This window comes from Pomacea canaliculata, linkage group LG8 (assembly GCF_003073045.1).
Source record: "Pomacea canaliculata isolate SZHN2017 linkage group LG8, ASM307304v1, whole genome shotgun sequence".
Taxonomy (NCBI): domain Eukaryota; kingdom Metazoa; phylum Mollusca; class Gastropoda; order Architaenioglossa; family Ampullariidae; genus Pomacea; species Pomacea canaliculata.
In genome coordinates this window covers 3,944,047-3,961,817 of record NC_037597.1, presented here as the reverse complement: position 1 = coordinate 3,961,817, position 17,771 = coordinate 3,944,047, and the positions used below count along the sequence as shown (strand labels likewise).

The following is a 17,771-nucleotide window of genomic DNA, read 5'->3' as shown; positions in this document are numbered from 1 at the left end:
ACAATTTCGAAAAAAAAAGTATTTTATTGTAAATTATACCTATTAACCGACACTTTATACGTATGGTTATTTGTAAAAGAAACACCACAGCCGCCGTATAATTCACTTGTTTATATAATTCAATTAAATAATGTTTCGTGTAAAGGATTTTTCAGACGCAAGACAAACCCCAAAAGATGCTCCTAAGATTTCTTTTCGGTTGATCGACCGACTTCCGCCACATTTGGCTGCTACCTCTCGCCTTTCGTGAAGAAAAATACCAAGCATTTAAGGAGGTAATCAAGACGCCGGAGGAGTAAGCGGCCCTCGAATGCCAGCGCCACCTATCGCCGCTCCCTTTTCCCGCCATAAAAAGCCGCTCTTCCTTTTGTAAATGCACGGACAGCTAGCACTGGCATCTTTCGCTGACATAAAGCTATGCAATCATAATAATCACCTTCTGTGATGGACCCTCGTTCCTCTCAGGTTCCTTTTTCAACTGCACCAGGGTAGAGAAGCGAGTGTGACGGGGACAGTGCCACAGGACTAGACTGCCAACCGTTTACATGGTCCAGCCACTCTCCCACTTCTCCCTATCAGCAAACCGTTAAGCCACCCAACACCCTTGCCCACCCCCACAGAAGCTAAATTCTGTCCTCATTAAGCTGCTAATGTTTAATGAAATTCTAAGATAGTCACCAGGTCGTCTTTCGCCGGTGACCTGCTACAATGGTTCCTCGCCGGTAGGAGTTACAACGACAGCACCGCAAGGTCTCCCACACCAGCCATATCGTTTGCTGCCAAGTAATACTGAAGTAGGTAGGTAGGATGTTGAGTGACGGTGGGAGGGAGGGTATGGAGGGTAGGGCGGCAGGACGGAGGCGTGATGCGAGCGGGCAAATTTTGATGGATCTGTCCATCGGTCTAGACAACGTGGTGGGACAGGCGTGAAGACAGCCACTTTCTATTCCTGCCCTTCTCTATCGTTCGCAACTAACGATGCGTGGAATCGCCGCAGACGCGGGCAAGGGCTCCGCCCTGGCATCGCAGCCACTGGCGCCAACTGGGAAGGCAAGGGAGATAATAACAGCACTCTTAGCGCTACAGTTAAATGGGCAGGCAAGGGAGATAATAACAGCACTCGACGTGCTGCTGGAAGCCAAGGCGGCAAGAGAGCTCTCCTCCCCCGGCCTCCGCAAGTGCCCCTCCCCTTTCCCTCGCAAGATCCCGACATTCTTCTCAAGGTTCACAAGACCTCTTGCGCCACAGGCTGCAGTTCCAGAACGACAAGTGCCAAAGGTCGAAGGCAATGGCCTCCAATGCGACGGTTAATATGTGCATGTAAGTCACTCATTAAAGCTCTCTGCGATTTGTTACACACTCCTGAGATCGTTAAGAAAGTGATAAAACTAACAAAAACTGCGGGCCAGATAGATATAAGAACACGCACATGCACAAAGCGGAATGAAGATGTGGTCCAGACGGACCGCAGGTGCTGTCTCAGATTCTGATTTAAAAGTTCGATGAGGTGGCTCGACAACCTTTTTCCTCAAGTATCGTTTGTTGCTGTTTTATTTTTGTTTGCTACCTTATTTTTATACGAATATTCAATTCTTTCTCTCTTAAAACACACCCACACACATACACAGCAGAAAAGGAAAGCTGAGTATAGCTCACTGGACATATTTTCTTTCTTATCGCTAGACCTCTGCTGTGTTGCCCTTTTCTTCTTCTTCTATAAAGAACTTTTCCGACGAGCATTTTTCTTCTTTCCTCGCCTCCCCCACCCGTAAAAAAAAATGTCTCGCACAAAAACGTTGCAGAACAAACATTTTTTACTGGCAGGAGACCTGACAAGACTTTTTATTAAAGACTACCTCAGCAATGGCTTCTTCGATTAGTGCCGAGCAAATTTATACGAATACTGCCTTTGACTTTTACTCTGTCATCAGCCTAATGACTAGAGAAGCAAACATGGAATCGAACACGAAAATGCTGCCACATCCCCCAAACATCCTGCGCCGCGCTTCACAGAGAGAAATGTGGCTGTCAGTAAACAACGGTTTGTTTACAGAGCGGTCAATAAAGCATTCAACTCCTTTCAACTAGCCATTGCGGGCTATCTAATTAAAACAAACAAACATGTAAATGGTAATTATACAAATACAGATAGTGTGCGAGTTAGAGAGTGCGTGTGACAGAGAAGAGAGAGACTGTGACTCAGCGAGGGGAGGAAGAGAGAAAGCCCGTTGCCGAAGATGATATGTCAAGTTAGGGAGGGTACATCCCCCATTTGCTTGACTCGAGTGAAGAGCGGCAAAAACAACTCGGGGTGGCAACCTGGATGTCAACAGATCCCCGGAGAGCCTGATACAGATGCTGCAAGTGTTTCCAAGAAAGCGATTTCCTGCGATTGGATCTCTGCACTCATCGCTGCCTGGGACCTGATCACCAAAGTCACCAACGGTGCGACTCATCACCGATGTCACGAAAGGTGTGTGAACCAGCGCTCACCACCCCGGGGATGCTGACTGAGACAAGTAGGCTCGGCGCCTTAATTAACTGTTAATTTCCATTGACTCCTGTTCCTTGAAACAAGCAAGTGGCTGTGAAAGCCGCTCTATAAATGCAGCAACACTTGCACGTGTGGAGTACATTCTAGAGGAATACATTGTAACCAAGCACATTGAAGTCAGGTGCAGACTGGGAGAAGCAGGTGGCCGGTGGTTAGACAGGGTGTGAAGCGCGCAGTGGAACTACCCGTGTGGTGCAGACAAGTGCTGGGTAGCTGGCTCCTTAGGATGACAAAGGTAAGGCAGTGAGGGAGAGCATATGAGCACTCGAGATTGTCTTTAATTCTGACGATACTTTGTCCAATAGTTGTTGAATTCATTTTGGTTATATACAATTACGGATTCCTCAAACCTCCAAAACTTACAATTGCGGCATTGTAAATTGTAAAACCATTTTAACTACCATTGTAATTCGCAAAAGGAAGCAAAACATTCTAGCATGATACTACACGTTCAGCCGCCATTTTAACTAAGTATTGCAGTTGAAATAACTTTTATGTAGGTTGTCTTAGACTGGTATGCTAGTCTGTCGTTCGTCAACTGGCACGGGTCAAAAGCTGTAGCAAACATTTATTTCTACAATAAAATTTCATGAAAGCGGCGGCTGAACTATTTATTGTGTTGCTTTGAATCTGTTTTAGGCTACTCCTGGTCACGAGAGAGAAAAACTTCATTTTAAGTAAACATTACATCCCTTTTATCTTTCTGATTGCCTTCTCTAGTAAACAAATCGCCGCTATGCTTAAAATAACTCTTGGTGTGGTGCATCCTTCTAGCAGAAGAATTGTGTCCACAAAGAGATGCACTGCACCACAGTGACCTTTAAGGTCAGAAAACGAGAATCTTTCTTGAACAAATTAGTTTTCCGAAAAGCAAGCGGTTGCGACTTTGTAAGCCTCTGTGAATTACACTCGCAACACTCCATTCATCTTCGTCTCAAGAGCTCATTTCAAAACCTTGTTCCCCCGACTTTGACAGTTGGACACGGAAGTCTCGGTTACCATGACTACACCTTAATGGTTAATTGTCGCACTTGAGGACACCTAGGTGGGTGATGGAGGGGATGGGAAGACTGATGTGTCATGCCGAGACAAGCAGAAAGAATAAGTCCCTACTCCGGGGCAACACGGAAGAAATCAAGGGTAAGATGTTGCTTCAACCCTGGGGCTGTGGTTATAAAGCAGAGATGAATGTGCTGCTAGGTACAAAACATAAAGCAATGGTTGCGAGGTCTGCGAGACAAGAACTTGAGTTCCTTGCTTGTCTACAAGGCTGGGCAGCGATTGTACCTCAGTTCGTAACTGGTAGGTAAAATCTTCAGGAGTGGGAGGATATAGTGAAACGACACTGTAACTGGCCTCCTTGCCAAAATATTCAAGGTTTGTGAGCCAATTCCGTCTATTAGCCCATGACAGACAAAAGAAATATAGTTCCCCAAATTAAAAAAAAGCTCTGTAAGCGTAAACAACTTGTCCTTGGCTCAGAAACTAAAAACGACCTCATCAACAAAACAAAACAAAACAAAACAAAAAAACAAAACAAAAAAAGAAACAAAAAAAAAAAAACACAACAAAAAAAAAAACAACAACAAAAAACAAAAACAAAAACCAAACATATCGGAGCATATTGGTGGGTGGGTTCAGTAATGGACTAAAGAGCCACACCAAAGCTGGGAGGAACTTCAGATTCAGTCACATCAGCCGTGCCTTGATGTTGAATAAAAGATGAAATATCTCCATCACCCGCTGTCTCCAGGGTAGTTCATCAGCGGCACACAACTCCTCTGCTCAATGGGATTGCACCCGATACTCTGCTCAAGCACATTAATTCTAAAACTCAGCTTCCCTGCAATGTCAAGACTACACAAATCACACATGTGACTGCTCGCTCAATTTTAAATGACTGCTCTTCGTCCATGATTTGTCACGAATGCAATATTAAAAAAACAAACAAACAAAAAAAACCTCTAAAAATATTCTCCTAAAGTAAAACAGGGTGACCCAGTAACACACATCCACTGAACAGTTCAAAGTAAGTTACTCCGAGGTTACTGACTTGCAAGGTAAAATATTTAGGAGAAAGGATACATGCTTTAATGAATATTTGTCGCTTTAATGAATGTTTGTTAAAACCTTTTTCCCCCGCGCTCTGCTGAAAGGTCGAGATGCTCTAAAGGCAGTTTTGTTATTCACAAGTTTCCACAATATTTGTGTCATTATTCTTGAGGCTCTATCTCAGTAGAAGGCTCCCGTTGATAACCCTGGGGTCCGATGCCGTTGCATTCTGGCCTCGACAACCCTCCCCTCCAGGACAAGCTTCTACCCGCCGGCAGTTTCAGCTTTCTGCGGTCGCTATGACCTGTGATGAAGCTGTCAGATCCTGGGTCACGTGATACTTTTATGTGTGACGAATGCGAGAGTGGTTTTTTTTCTTCTGCTCTCTCTCTCTGTTGTGTGTGTTTTCCTCATCATGCGTCTGTACAATTCGCTGAATAACTCTTGTGACAAATATTATCAGCTAGAGACTTCGCTCTTGTACTCTGTGCTGCCTCGTTAGTTCCAGCATGATTGAGATAAGGTAAGACGGGAAAGATAGCGACCCTTCTCTCTCTCTCAGGAGAGCAATGTGAGTTTGCAGTTCGCTCTGACCTGCTGAGTCCAGGTACTTCAAGTTTTGACAAAAGTAAACATCGTCTTTGCATGTTTTTTCTCCTCCTACCTGAGAGATTAAGTCGGGTAAAAGTACCCGTGACCCTTTAATCAGTCGTCCCTGCGTCTGCGGCCTTCAGATATTTTTCGTTTCTGAAGTACCCAGCCTCACGTGACGTGTAGACCACCCGAACATATCCCGCTCCTCCCACACTAATCAACACCGTCATCTCACCCGTTCTCCCGATATGGCGATGTGCATTTCCGTTCTTGTCGGTGTGTTTATTTTTTCTGCTTATTTTTCTGGCAGGCTGCGAGTGCCAAGACTGCTTAGTTTTTGTTTTTCTCACCGGCGTCACCTGCAGCCTGCAAACGATGCCAAGGAAGTGACAGCTGCCCACCCTCCTACAGTCAAGAGATTTTACCTGCTGCTTCTAGTGATCGAAGCGATCACAACACGGTGGGGATGAACAGAACTTACGATTTAGCATTCTAATTCTGTAGCGGATTGAAGGATTTGATGGCCCAACGCAGGTGACGAATTCATGAGAGTCACAAACGAGGGCAGGGAGAGATTGTCACGTGACATCGTCTCGCATCCACCCGGAATGAGTTGACATGGGAACTGGCAACAAGAGAGATGTCTAGAGTCTAGACTGCTACTATAACGGATATGTTAGTCCGGCCTGGCGTTCACAGCCATTCATTTACGATTGCTAACAATTTTAAATTTCACAAAACAGTCACAAGTAGTCAACATGACCGTTAAACCAGTTAAACATGTCTGACAGTGCGCTGACTTACAGGACAAGCTGACTGACCCAAAGAAGCGCTGGACAAGAGAGAGCTTGTGGGAGTAATGGACGGGGCTGGGAGATGGTGAGTGGGGCGGCATCAAAAAGAAACGTCTAGAATTTTCTGGAGATCAAAGATATTTCAGAGAGTGCCTTCTTTCTGATCACTGCAAGCTTTGAGTTTCGATTTTTCTCAACATCCAATGACCAGTCATAATTCAGCGCGGAACACGGGTAAGTGGAGGTGGGAGTGGGAGCGAGGGGTACTATGAAGGAATGACGGGTAGGTGGAGGCGGGGTACCATGCAAGAATGACTACACAGCAATTGATACAAATTAGTACCCATAAAAAAACGAAACAAATACAAACAAGCAAGTTCGCTATTGCATGATTTTTCACCGCGGGGTGCACCCTGCTCAACATGGAGGTAATGGCACTGTCATGCTGCCAGCCCCTGTGCTCAAGTGGTGCACTTGAAGTAATTGCTCTGCTATTGCTTAAAGAGAGTTGGTTACAAATTGCCGGCATGCAGCATCCAGCCCTGCCACAGGACGGGAAATGTGAAGAACTCTTGTTTCTGACAAGCAGCCAACGAGGCGAATGAAACAGAGACAAGAATCTGAAGAAATGATGAAGACAATAACATAGATGTTCCTGGCAAAGAGACCAAAAAAAAAAAAAAAAAAAAAAAAAAAAAATATAAAAAAAATGATGAAATCACTTGACAAACAAAAAGTTTCTTGAAAGCGACTTAATGGTGTAGACCGCGTGCAGTGAACAAAAAAGAGAGGCAAGAAGCGACGGCGACGACGACGATGACGATGACGAAGACAACGACGAACAGAAATAGTTTTCTGAAAGCAGTAATTTACGGAGTTACACGCACTAGAGGGGTACCGCCTTCGATCCCTCGATGGATGAATGAGTTCAAAAAGAAAGCAGCTTGAGTTACACGCCGCTTGCCACCAAACACCGCGCTCACCCTCTTAGCGGAAAATTGCACAAAGAATGTGCTGGCTCAGAAACATGCCCGGCAACGGCAAAACCAATCGACGAAACGGAAGATGCACGATTTTTTTTTTTTTTTTTTTTTTTTAAGGGGGCCCAAATTCGTGAAGTATTAGCGAGCATTAATTTCACACGGCCAATCAAGAACGACCCGCTTTAGGCATGACCAGTCTTTGACCCCCTCGTCTTGTCCTCCTCATCCCCTCATCCCAAACTGTCCCTACCACCGAGCATGCGCAGGCGCGTGAGCATCTGTCACAAGCGACTAGTTCCAGTGCTTCATCGGAAATATTAAAGACAGCTATTTGCGCCCCATGTATCATATTAATGACAGCTATTGCCTTTTCCCGAGTTTGGTTCGGCCCCCATACCTTCCCTTCTGCCTGACCAACTCAAGACAAAGAAGAGAGCTGTTCCTTTCAAGACTTTTTAATTTTTAATTTTTTTGTTTTTCACAATCTCCTGAGTGATGCCCAGCGTCCAGTTCACGACTTTCCCAATCTTCAAAGCGCAGGACTGTGAGATAAGAACTATTTGTCAGGTGACTGCGTTTCAGGTCTGGCCAAAGAAGCTAAGACCCGGATGAGGGAAGGGAGGCGGCTGCGTTCACGCAAACCTCTTGGGTATGTGCCAAACCCAAGGTGGGCATAATATGTTATTACACATGTACAATGGGCTTACAGCCTCCTCTCTGCTTTCTGTGGATACCCCTCCCCACCCGGGGGTAGCGTTACGGTGCCCTGAGGAGTGGTTCAGCGTGCAGCACGGAGACGATGGCGGCTGAGAATACCGCTGGGTGCTTTCAGACACGGGCAGAATCAATAGGGCACTGCCGGGTGAACTCCACTTCTAGGGATGGCACCTTGCTTTTCCATCCTGATGGCGTTTCCTGTGTCAAGCTGCTTCTCCGTTTCCGGGACAACGCGCTGGACGACTGTCGAGAACAAAGCACAGTGCCGGACGGTCAAGATACGAGCTTTCCCTTCTCAGGAGCAGGAGGAGGAGTAGGAGGAGGGGTCAGCCATAAGTGGGTCACGAACCATTTTTTCATCGTAAAGCAGACAAAGAAATCGGCTTCCTGCAGCCACGCTTTTACATCCCAATTCCATAAATAAAGAGTGGCAATAATTTTCAGTTGAGAAAACCCTACAGGTGCACCGTCCACCATTCCATTTTGAACGCAGGTTCTGAACTTTATTATTCCGATAGTTTTTGTTTTCTAATTTATTGCCGTTACGATGATTATCATCTGCATGTTCAAGCAATATGTTCCAATCAAGGACCGTTAATTACTATTGGGATGCTTGTCATTTTCACATTATGTGTTCCCGTTCCTCCCTCATTCTCTGTGATGTACCTGTCCATCACTTTCATCCTGTGTTTACTGAGTATTTTATTGATCTCCCAGGCTTCTACTTTGATGTTTCTTAGTTCTTGTCAATTGCCTTGGGTTCCGTTTCACCTCGCTGTACTCAGCCCCACTTTCTACCTTTCCGGTGTACTTTGTCTATTTTGTCCGCTTCTATTTTCGTTACAGCAACACTTCCAGTTTCAGTCTCTCTGCTCTTTTCTTAGGTTAGTCCTTTGTTCTACTTACTTTTGTCTCACTTTTTGGTGAAGAAGTGTTTCAATGGGAGGAATCACTGATAACTAAAGTGACTTTATTCACGCCCCTTAGCGTGTAATCTCTGTCTGTACTTCACTGTTGCTTATACTTCGCAGCAGTCTCCCCAGGTCACGTACGTATGAACCTTGCGTGCTAGCCGTTGAGTATATTTAATTACAATTTGCTTTGCAGAAATCTTTGCAAACACTTTATTCTCTCTCTCTCTCACTCTCACACATTTTTTTTCCTGCGGTCGTTAATGGTGATTTCTTGTCCTTGCACTCTGCACACGATGTAAATTGTCGTCAGGACAACATGGCAAGTATCACTGCGTGGGCTGGGGTGTGATCGTTCTGCTTGGACAAACCGTGGATTGCACTCCAATCCAACTGTCTGATGTGAATGAATAATTGTTGTAACCACTTCCCTTCGCTACAATAAATAAATAACCATAAAAAAATCGTTACTTCAGTTTCGTCAAACAAAAACGTTTCTTCTTCCGGCCAACACTCGCTCAGCACCTTCCACCGCAGCTTTTTAATTGCCTGTCATTTTCTCCCCCACCTCCTACCACATCACCACCACCACTCTCCCACCTACAGTCAGTCTGGTGTCCAATCACCATTATTCACGTCTGCAGTTCTTTCCTGTCATTACAGGGTGGGGTGGGGAGGTGTGGGGTATCTGCCCCTTTATTCGCAAGTCCTCTTAGTGCCAGTCTTCGTAGCCATAGTCTCAGCAGTTTTATCAGTTAGCTGCATCAGTCGTCATCGTCGCTGCCACAATAATATCCTCAGCGATCCGCCTCTGATGTCCACATTGTACTTATATTTTTTACCCGCACGAGTCTCGCTGGTGGAGGCGAGGTTGAGTGTGAAAGCCGCGGGAGGAGAGAAAGACAAGATGATGAGGATGGGGACGCTTCTGAGAGGTGATGAAAGATCACCAGGGGTTGGGAGGGAGAGCGGGTGAGCGTTGTAAGAACTCTTCAGACTCGAAGGAAAGAAACACGTGAATGAAAAATGGCGTGCTAAATAATTCTGCGACCATTTAGCAAAGTCAACACCACTTAAGAATACCGTTTTCCCTAAACAGGAAAAAAAAAATAACAGAGAGGCTGTGAAAGTGAGCGCGGGGAGTGTGGAGATTTAGGAGAACCTCTAGGGCACGTGTAAATTACAGAAGCAATTAAAATTTTAATGCTGGTCCACAGTGCAATAATCACAGAATTTTTTGTTTTCGTCGGGCGTCAAAAATTAAAAAAAAAAAAAAGAAGATGGACACGCGTTCGAATGTTAAAGCATGCATGCGCGAAGAGAAACAACTCGTCGGCCAAAGATAATGGCGTTCTTTCAACGATATTCTTCTCAACTGGTCTCAATGGACCCTTTCCTTCGCTGACTTTTTTTTTATGCACGATCTGTTGATATTGTCACGATCTCTTGCCATCAAGTCACGATCTCTCGATACCTCGGTCAGGTGTCTCCATTTACTTAGCGCCGTTAGTTAACGGTCGCCGCTAATTTAACGAACTCTGACCTCAGTCATTTAGCGTCACGATCTCTATCCACGCTGCTGGATGTCACGATCTCCTATTCTCTCATTGCCCTCCTTCAAATGAGATTTTTCAACTGTTCACTGTTGTGCAAGCAAAGAACAATCCTGAAGCAAAAATGCGACAAATAAAGCGGATTTCAAAATCTCTCTCTATATTTATATACACTCAACACTTTCGACTGAAATCGAACACATATTATTTTTTTTAAATACCTCCCCTCGCTCTCATAAAAATATTCATAAAAATCAAATGAAAAAAAATTGCAATGAATATTCCGCAACGGTAATAATCCTGGAGACACAATCAACAGTCCTGCAAGCTCTCCTTCAGTGGCGAGGTGAGAATGCTCATGAATATTCATGGCAGTGCCTCCTAATACAGTCCACCAGCCAAGACCTCTTGCAAACTGCCTGCTGGAGGAAGCAGCGCGGAACAGAATGGAAGCGAACACACAAAGATACACAATCGAATCAATATGCCGAACAAGAAAATGGTTAGCGCGCATACAAAATCTCTCCCGGAACTCTTGAAGCCGAGCGAAATGAAAAACTCAAAATTGCGGCCCACATTCTGAGTTCCACCGGCGAAGACAAGCACAGAACCTCATGTCACAAGTGTCCCTCCGTCCACGCCCTCTCATCTCCGCAGTCTTCCCCTTCCTCCTCTTCCCTAATTCTCCCTTCCTCCTCCCACCGCCATCGAGCTCCGAAGCAGTAATTCCCAGCGGAGGCACAAATGAAAGTTGTAAGAACGATTCCCACCTCCAGTTCCACCTCGCTATTAACAGGGCATCGCGCTTGTAGTCATTGCTACCATAGTTCTCTGTGGTCTACTACGTCCAGGCGCCATTGCCTTGGGAAAAGGACTCGTGGACTCCAACTAATTCTTGTCATGATTGCGGAATATTATCGCTTTTGTATGTTTGCCTTCTTCACTCATTCAATCTCTAGACAGACACATCTGGTCTGCCGCGCGATCTACCCTCGCCCCATCTTTCTCTACTACAAACACACGGTCTCAGTCTCTCTCTCTCACACACACACGTCCACTCAACTATCAACTCTGGTGATGACAGATGGACCATCACAAGCTCTAGCCTAGCGGCGGACAGTAAGTTGTTTCGCAAAGTCCTACAGGAACACGACAACAATGAGGCTTTGCCAGTCGTGGGCTCGTGTCTCTCGGGCGGAAGTTCGCAAAGGAACCTAGTAGATGGAGACACGAGGTGGTAAAATAATCACAGGAGGACGATAGAAAGACATAGACCCCATATGATTGCGCAAGAGTCCCGTTCGTAAAGCCAGATGCATTGCAGTAACATGTCCATAAACGGACAAACAGAAAAACTCCGGTGACAGGCTGGCAATACCTAATGACAAAAATACAATAAGTTGAGCAGCAGAAAGTTTAGGAAGGCTGTGGATTTATTTTGTCCCGTTCCAGCAGAAAGCAGCCTGCGCACCCAAACAAAGTTGTACTAAAACTGCCGCCGAAAGCTCACGCTTCTAAAGTGTGTGACCCCCAGTAAATGTGGGTCGTCTATACATTTACCCTGACCCCATGGGTAGCCTTCAGCTTCAGAGACAGTTATGGTTCTGCTCTAAGACCTGTCATGCTACATTTCATGGAACTACTTTGCCCAGCAAATACGTTTTGTAGCTATAATACTATAAGACCTTTGTGTCTTCATAATGTTTTACGTCTTATACCTGCTTACTTCAGGACGTAACTGGAAATAACAGTTTATTTTGGAACTCTGTGTTGGTTTTTTAAAACTTCAAAGAGAACCTTTACAGGATGTGAGTATGGTCTTTGAATAGACAATCAACACGAATGCAACAGTTAGCTGGCGCCAAGAGAGACGAATGGACGCCAAGAACAAAGGGAGACCATTCTTTGGGTTAAAGTTGACAGTGACGTGCGGAAGTGGATTGCACCAAGCGTAGGAAATCTAAAGCGAAAGGGACGCGGTGGGGAGACGTAGCTTTAAATGAAAATGCTGACGACTTTCATTCTCTTTTGATGTTTTAATGGTTCGAGTAACTTTAATCTTTTTCCCCATCCAACGTCTTTCCCTTTTTTCTTTTCCTTTCCTTCAGACGCGGTCATCCTGAATGCCATTCATTTCCCGCTACGAGGTCGTGACGAAGGGCGCATCGCGGACGACGTGGCGACGACACCACGAAAGCGCGGCGACGTGGTCCACTCGGACAACTCGCAGCGCCCCCTGCTAGCACACATCTCCCAGGGGAGGTCACTTCCAGCGGGCCATCAAAGTCTTCTTGTCCATCTCTTGTCTTGTCGGCTTTGGACACAACTTAGCTCGCTGTCAAAAGGAACTGCAGCTGACAGGACGTCGGCGTCATGCCAGTCCACACGTGACTATCCATCACGTGACTGTGTCTAACGTTGCCCTCGCAACGCTGCCATCACCTTCAGGCAAGCATCGCCGCTGCACTAAAAGACCAGGAATTGTATTCTTTTTAATGTGTTGAGAGCGATATTTTGTGTAGGCTCGATATTCAAATTTCAAAATGGATTTCAGTGTGGGTGATCACCCGCATGCAGGAGGACACAACTCTTCAAGTCGTCTGCGATGAAAACGAGAGACAAGACATCGCGACTAACAATCAGTCGATGTTCCACGCAAGTTAACTTTCACCTCCGAAACAAATTCCCTCGTGGCCATAGACTTATCCAAACTTTTGTTTAAAAGTTTTTGACCAAAAGGTCCCTCTAATTGAGTCTCTTCGTCTACTACATACATCGAGCCCTCGACAGTGTTAAGAACGACGAATAATAACCCGCTGTTATTTTATTTATTTACTTTTTATCTTCGTGCTTGGAAAGAACCCACCGTATTTCCCATGACTAAAGTGCAGTCTAGTCACAAGCTAGGATGTAAAAAAGTGTCAGCGCAAATTATTGTTGTTTCATTCTGTTGTACGGATTCCGGAATAGGAAAGAAGTTGATCACGTGACACCCACCCACTGAGTGGACATGTCAGTCGTTGGAGAATGTGATAATGTGGAGCTGGACAGCTACTACCAACCCAAAAAGGAAGCGTGTTGTTTACAGAGATCATAGCACTGCTGGTTCTGGCTGAAAAAAGGTATTCTGTATAACCATATGTCATGAGAAGCTTTCAGCAAAGTCACAAAGTCATTTCTCCCCTTTCTACAGACAGCCTGGTCACTGGCCATTCCATAATTTATCTATTTACTTTTAAGCCAAACGTCGAATTTTTCGTTTGATGACAAATATTCTTGGTGGCAAAACGAAGATAATTAAAGTGAACTCTGAGTGGTGAAAGACCTCTCCTGCGGATGTTCTTTCGCTGTGGGAAAAGGAAAAGACAAAAGAATAAAGTACAAGTGCGCTTCATCAAAGCATGTACAACGTATATTAATAAGCTGAAAGTTGGATGAAACGAGGCCAAGAAATTTCACTCACAATTCGTGAATGGTTCAGAAGCCGGTGCTAATTTCTGAACATAAACTCTGCATCATCGAATGCTATCATCAGTTCACACGTTGCCAGGGAAACCTGACTCCTATGTCAGGAATGAGACAGGCGCGGACAGATCACACAGCCCCCTGGCACCCGACCGCCACCCAAGTGACAACTACCCGAACTTCGCGGAAGAGTGAACTCAACTCAATGATAAACTTTGTAAGAGAGTATGTCTACGTACAAGTGAAGGAGTCAATGAACTTGTTGAGGTCGTGAGGGCAGGTCAACAACCAGCGCCGGGGGAGGTGCAGGTCAAGTTCGTGCAGACGAGGGTGTCTGTGCGGGTGTGGGTGCAAGTCAAGGATGAACTCATTGAGACGCGGTGCCGGCGACTTTATGACTGCCTACGGACAGATTGAACTCCCGCTTCTCTTTGGAATGTACGATAACATCACAAACATCACCTTCCTGGACGTCTACTACGACTGGAGAAAGGAGTGGGAGGTTCTACACGATCAGCGATGGAAGGTAATACTGGGGACACGTTACTCGATAGATAAGCAAGGTGGAAAGTATACACTCATGTATTTAATACCAACACATGATGCAGTCTTTATTATTTATGCTATGATCTGACCGTATGTGTGTGTGTGTTTGCAGGCGGCGGTCATCGCCCTCTACGTCATAGTCATTGTGTTCGGTTGCATGGCCAACGTGCTGGTGGTGGTGGTCATCATCCGCTACCGCCAGCTGCACACCGTCACCAACGTCTTCATCGTGGCGCTGGGGCTGGCCGACGTGGCGCTGTGCGTGTTCAACCTGCCGCTGCAGCTGCACTACCAGCTGACAGACAACTGGGCCTTCGGGCGGCCGCTGTGCCACATCGCCATGACCACCTTCGCCGTGCCCATGTTCGCCTCCTCCCTCTTCATCCTGATGATCGCCATTGACCGCTACATGCTCATCGTCTACCCCTTCAAGCGCCGCATGACCGTGCGCAGCGCCATCCTCATCGCCAGCGCCATCGTCGTCTTCACCGTGGCGCTGTCCGTGCCGATGATGGTCTACACCCGCGCCGTTATCATCGACCATTTCATCGACACGCACAAGGTGTACTGCGTGGAGGCCTGGCCGTCGCTGCCGCAGAAGCAGACCTACTCGGTCATCGTCATCCTCTTGCAGTTCGTCCTGCCGCTCGTCTTCACCTCGGTCTTCTACCGCCGCCTCTGCACGGTCCTCCGCAACCGCCCGCTCAAGCGGAACGAGACGCGCCGGAACTTGCGCACCAACCGCATCCTCATCACCGTCGTCCTGACCTTTACCCTGTGCTGGCTGCCCTGGAACCTCTTTAGCCTCACGTCCGAGTTCAACCAGCTGCTGGTCAAGGGCAAGTACTTCCGCCTCGTCGACCTCCTGCTTAAGATCTTCGCCATGGGCAGCGCCTGCGTCAACCCTTTCCTGTACGGCTGGCTCAACGACAACTTCAAGAAGGAGCTGGGCAAGTTCTTTGGCTACACCTTGTGCTGGAAGCGCCCTGGGCGCACGCAGGGGGAGTCCATCTCCATGGGGTACTTCTCAAAGACGACGAATGTCGCCAACCAGTCTTGTTACCAGCCTCCTGGCCCCGCGTCTGGCGTCTGCCCCGCGACAGACCAACAGTCTTCAGCCAAGCTCTAGGTGTTCGTCAGGTGGGGTGTACGGTATACTCTGCCAGCAAGATACAGGGTGTTCGACAAGGATGTAAACACCTAACATCCGAGCCAAGTCCCGTGGCTAGCAGGTGTTTGTAAAACTGCGTATCTGACCTGGATCACGTGTAATTACAGGTGTTGACGAAGGTATGTGAACCTTACAATGGCGAAAACGGCAGGATAAAGACTTTGTGAGCCTCGCTCCTTCACTCTCCCCTCCAACCCACCCCTTCCATTGCGACGGCTGTTCTGACACTTCTTGTCAACGATTTCTACGTGACAAAGGTAGATATTTGACAAGATAAGGCGAACATGTGCATTATTTTCTGCTCTCTGAGAAAAATGTTGATCGCGTATTACCAAGCTATTGCCTTTACAGTCTGCCAATTCGAAGACTGGGACGCAGGGGTGAAGGGTACGCACCCAAACCCTACACACGTCTTACAGAACAGTGGGCTTCCCACCCAAGACCCTAGCTGGGTGAGCTCGGCGTTTTGAAGTTGATTGCAGTTGTGTCTGTTCATGCATGTCATCATACTGGAAGCTTTGTTACAAGTGGTCATCATTAAGACCCTTGGCAAAGCCAGTGAGCCACAGAGGCACTTTACAGGGTGTGGGGCAATACACTGCAATATATCGTACCTTAAAACATGCCAAGCTGCAGTGTTGCGTTACTGGTTGTCCTCGGAGATCCCTGGCAGGTCCAGCCAGCCATACACGTGGACACTTTCCAGTTATGGAATTGTTTGTTTCTTTGTTTTCTTTGCTATGCGGTCGCTCCCACAGCACACGTGTTTAGTGAAGTTTCGTGGACGTGAGTCTTGTGTGCTGCGTGCGGTCATTTTCGCAAATCATCAAAATCGTTGGTCCCGCTGTGACCGTTATTCACTGGTCACCAAACCCGATAGTGCGACAAGTGAGTTGCGGACGTCTCTGATACGCTTCCGTGATGTCCATGTCTCAATGTGGCCTATCCTCCATGCAGCAGCCAATCAGACAGCACGCCGTAAAATTTGAATTCTTCACAATCAAACAAACAAACAAACAAACAAACAAACAAACAAACAAACAAACAAACAGACAGACAGACAGACAGACAGACACAGACAGACAGACAGACAAACAAAAACTGGTGCTGAAGCAGATTTCGCATACGCCTACACTGCCACTTCATCCGATTTCATAACCTGGCTATTCATGTGCACTTTGCTAGAAAGTTCTTCTAGCACTTGAAAGCAGAACACTTTACACAGATGGAGCCACGAATTGAGAAAAGCCATTAACTTAACATCGCACTGTGGATGTCCTAATAATTCATGGTTCTGAGAGCATGTAGTGGATCTTTGTGTTTCTTTGGAAACCTTTTTTTTTCACATTGTTGACTTGAATCTGTGATTTTCTTCTCCCTTGTACACATATTCCAGTCTGATTTCGCGCCTGTTCTATGAAATATTTTATCTCATTAAATGTAATCAGAGTGCTGACTACACTCTTGTGATATCGTGATATATGAATGTTACGAAATGTTCAAAATCAAGATAGCCTATGCCCCCACAATCCAGACTAGTCGTAAGTGGTGACACCTTACACCTGACCACCAGCAGCAGGTGAATAACTTCAGAAACAAAAACAACAGAAGAAAACCTGTGTGGGAAAAAAACCGGAGCAATCTCATCTGAGTTTTTGCATGCCAGCGCATAGAAACGTAGACACCTGAGACGCCTAAAATAGTAACATCTACAACATCTACACAGGGAGAACCTGGACAAAGGAAGGGAATGATGGGTAACTAGCATCATGTTAAAAACCCGACCATACATACACACACATACATACTCCACATACACACCTACAACATACACACACATATACAGTCACACACTTCAAGCTCCTAAAATAGAAGTGCTCTATTCCGATGCCATTACAGGATCACTAAAATATTTACAACTTTTTGTGTCATCTGCAGACGTGTTTATTCGCAGTACCGTGGAAACTTAGCCCAGTCAAAAGACTGTTCAAGACACAAGCGGCTGACAAAGGCAGAAATGGAATCACAAGACCCGGGATCCAAGTGTCACATTTTCAAGTGATGCGAGACGATGCCCTCCTTTCTGTTTCATCCATCCCGCCCCCGCCTCTACCCCACACACCCACCCCCTAGCCCCAACAAGATGTGTCCGGTCTGTGTTCATCTCGAATTTTGTCCATAAACGGCGACGTGATCATCACGTGAAGGCCCCGTATTAATATCTGGGAACTCACAAACGACGATTTATGACTTTCATCCCACACTCCCTGAACCTGCTCTCCAGCTCTCACGCAAACTCGTAGTCAGTCAATCAATCAAGCAAGCAAAGAAGCAAAATAAATGATTTCGAATGCATCTGCGATAACACTGAAATATTACACTGAAATTAAGGCAGCAATGAGAGACAACCGATGCGCGCGAAAGCACAAAG

The 17,771-nt window shown here is 46.2% G+C and overlaps 2 protein-coding genes across 2 annotated transcripts in view; one reads left to right on the top strand and one right to left on the bottom strand.

Moving 5' to 3' along the window:
• LOC112570553 (cleavage and polyadenylation specificity factor subunit 2-like) overlaps positions 1-17,771 on the bottom strand; it is a 114,818-nt gene that overhangs the window by 81,672 nt on the left and 15,375 nt on the right. The gene's annotated exons all lie outside the window — the stretch shown is intronic.
• Positions 12,782-17,012, top strand: LOC112570552 (prolactin-releasing peptide receptor-like). Its single transcript, XM_025249062.1, has 2 exons — positions 12,782-14,149; positions 14,282-17,012. Exons 1-2 carry the CDS (start codon positions 13,985-13,987, stop codon positions 15,296-15,298), a joined length of 1,182 nt encoding a protein of 393 aa, XP_025104847.1. The 5' UTR covers positions 12,782-13,984; the 3' UTR covers positions 15,299-17,012.

Coding starts and splice junctions, on each gene's coding strand:
- LOC112570552 (XM_025249062.1), top strand. CDS start 13,985: ATGAACTCATTGAGACGCGGTGCCGGCGACTTTATGACTGCCTACGGA. Junction 14,150..14,281: donor TACACGATCAGCGATGGAAG/GTAATACTGGGG, acceptor GTGTGTTTGCAG/GCGGCGGTCATCGCCCTCTA.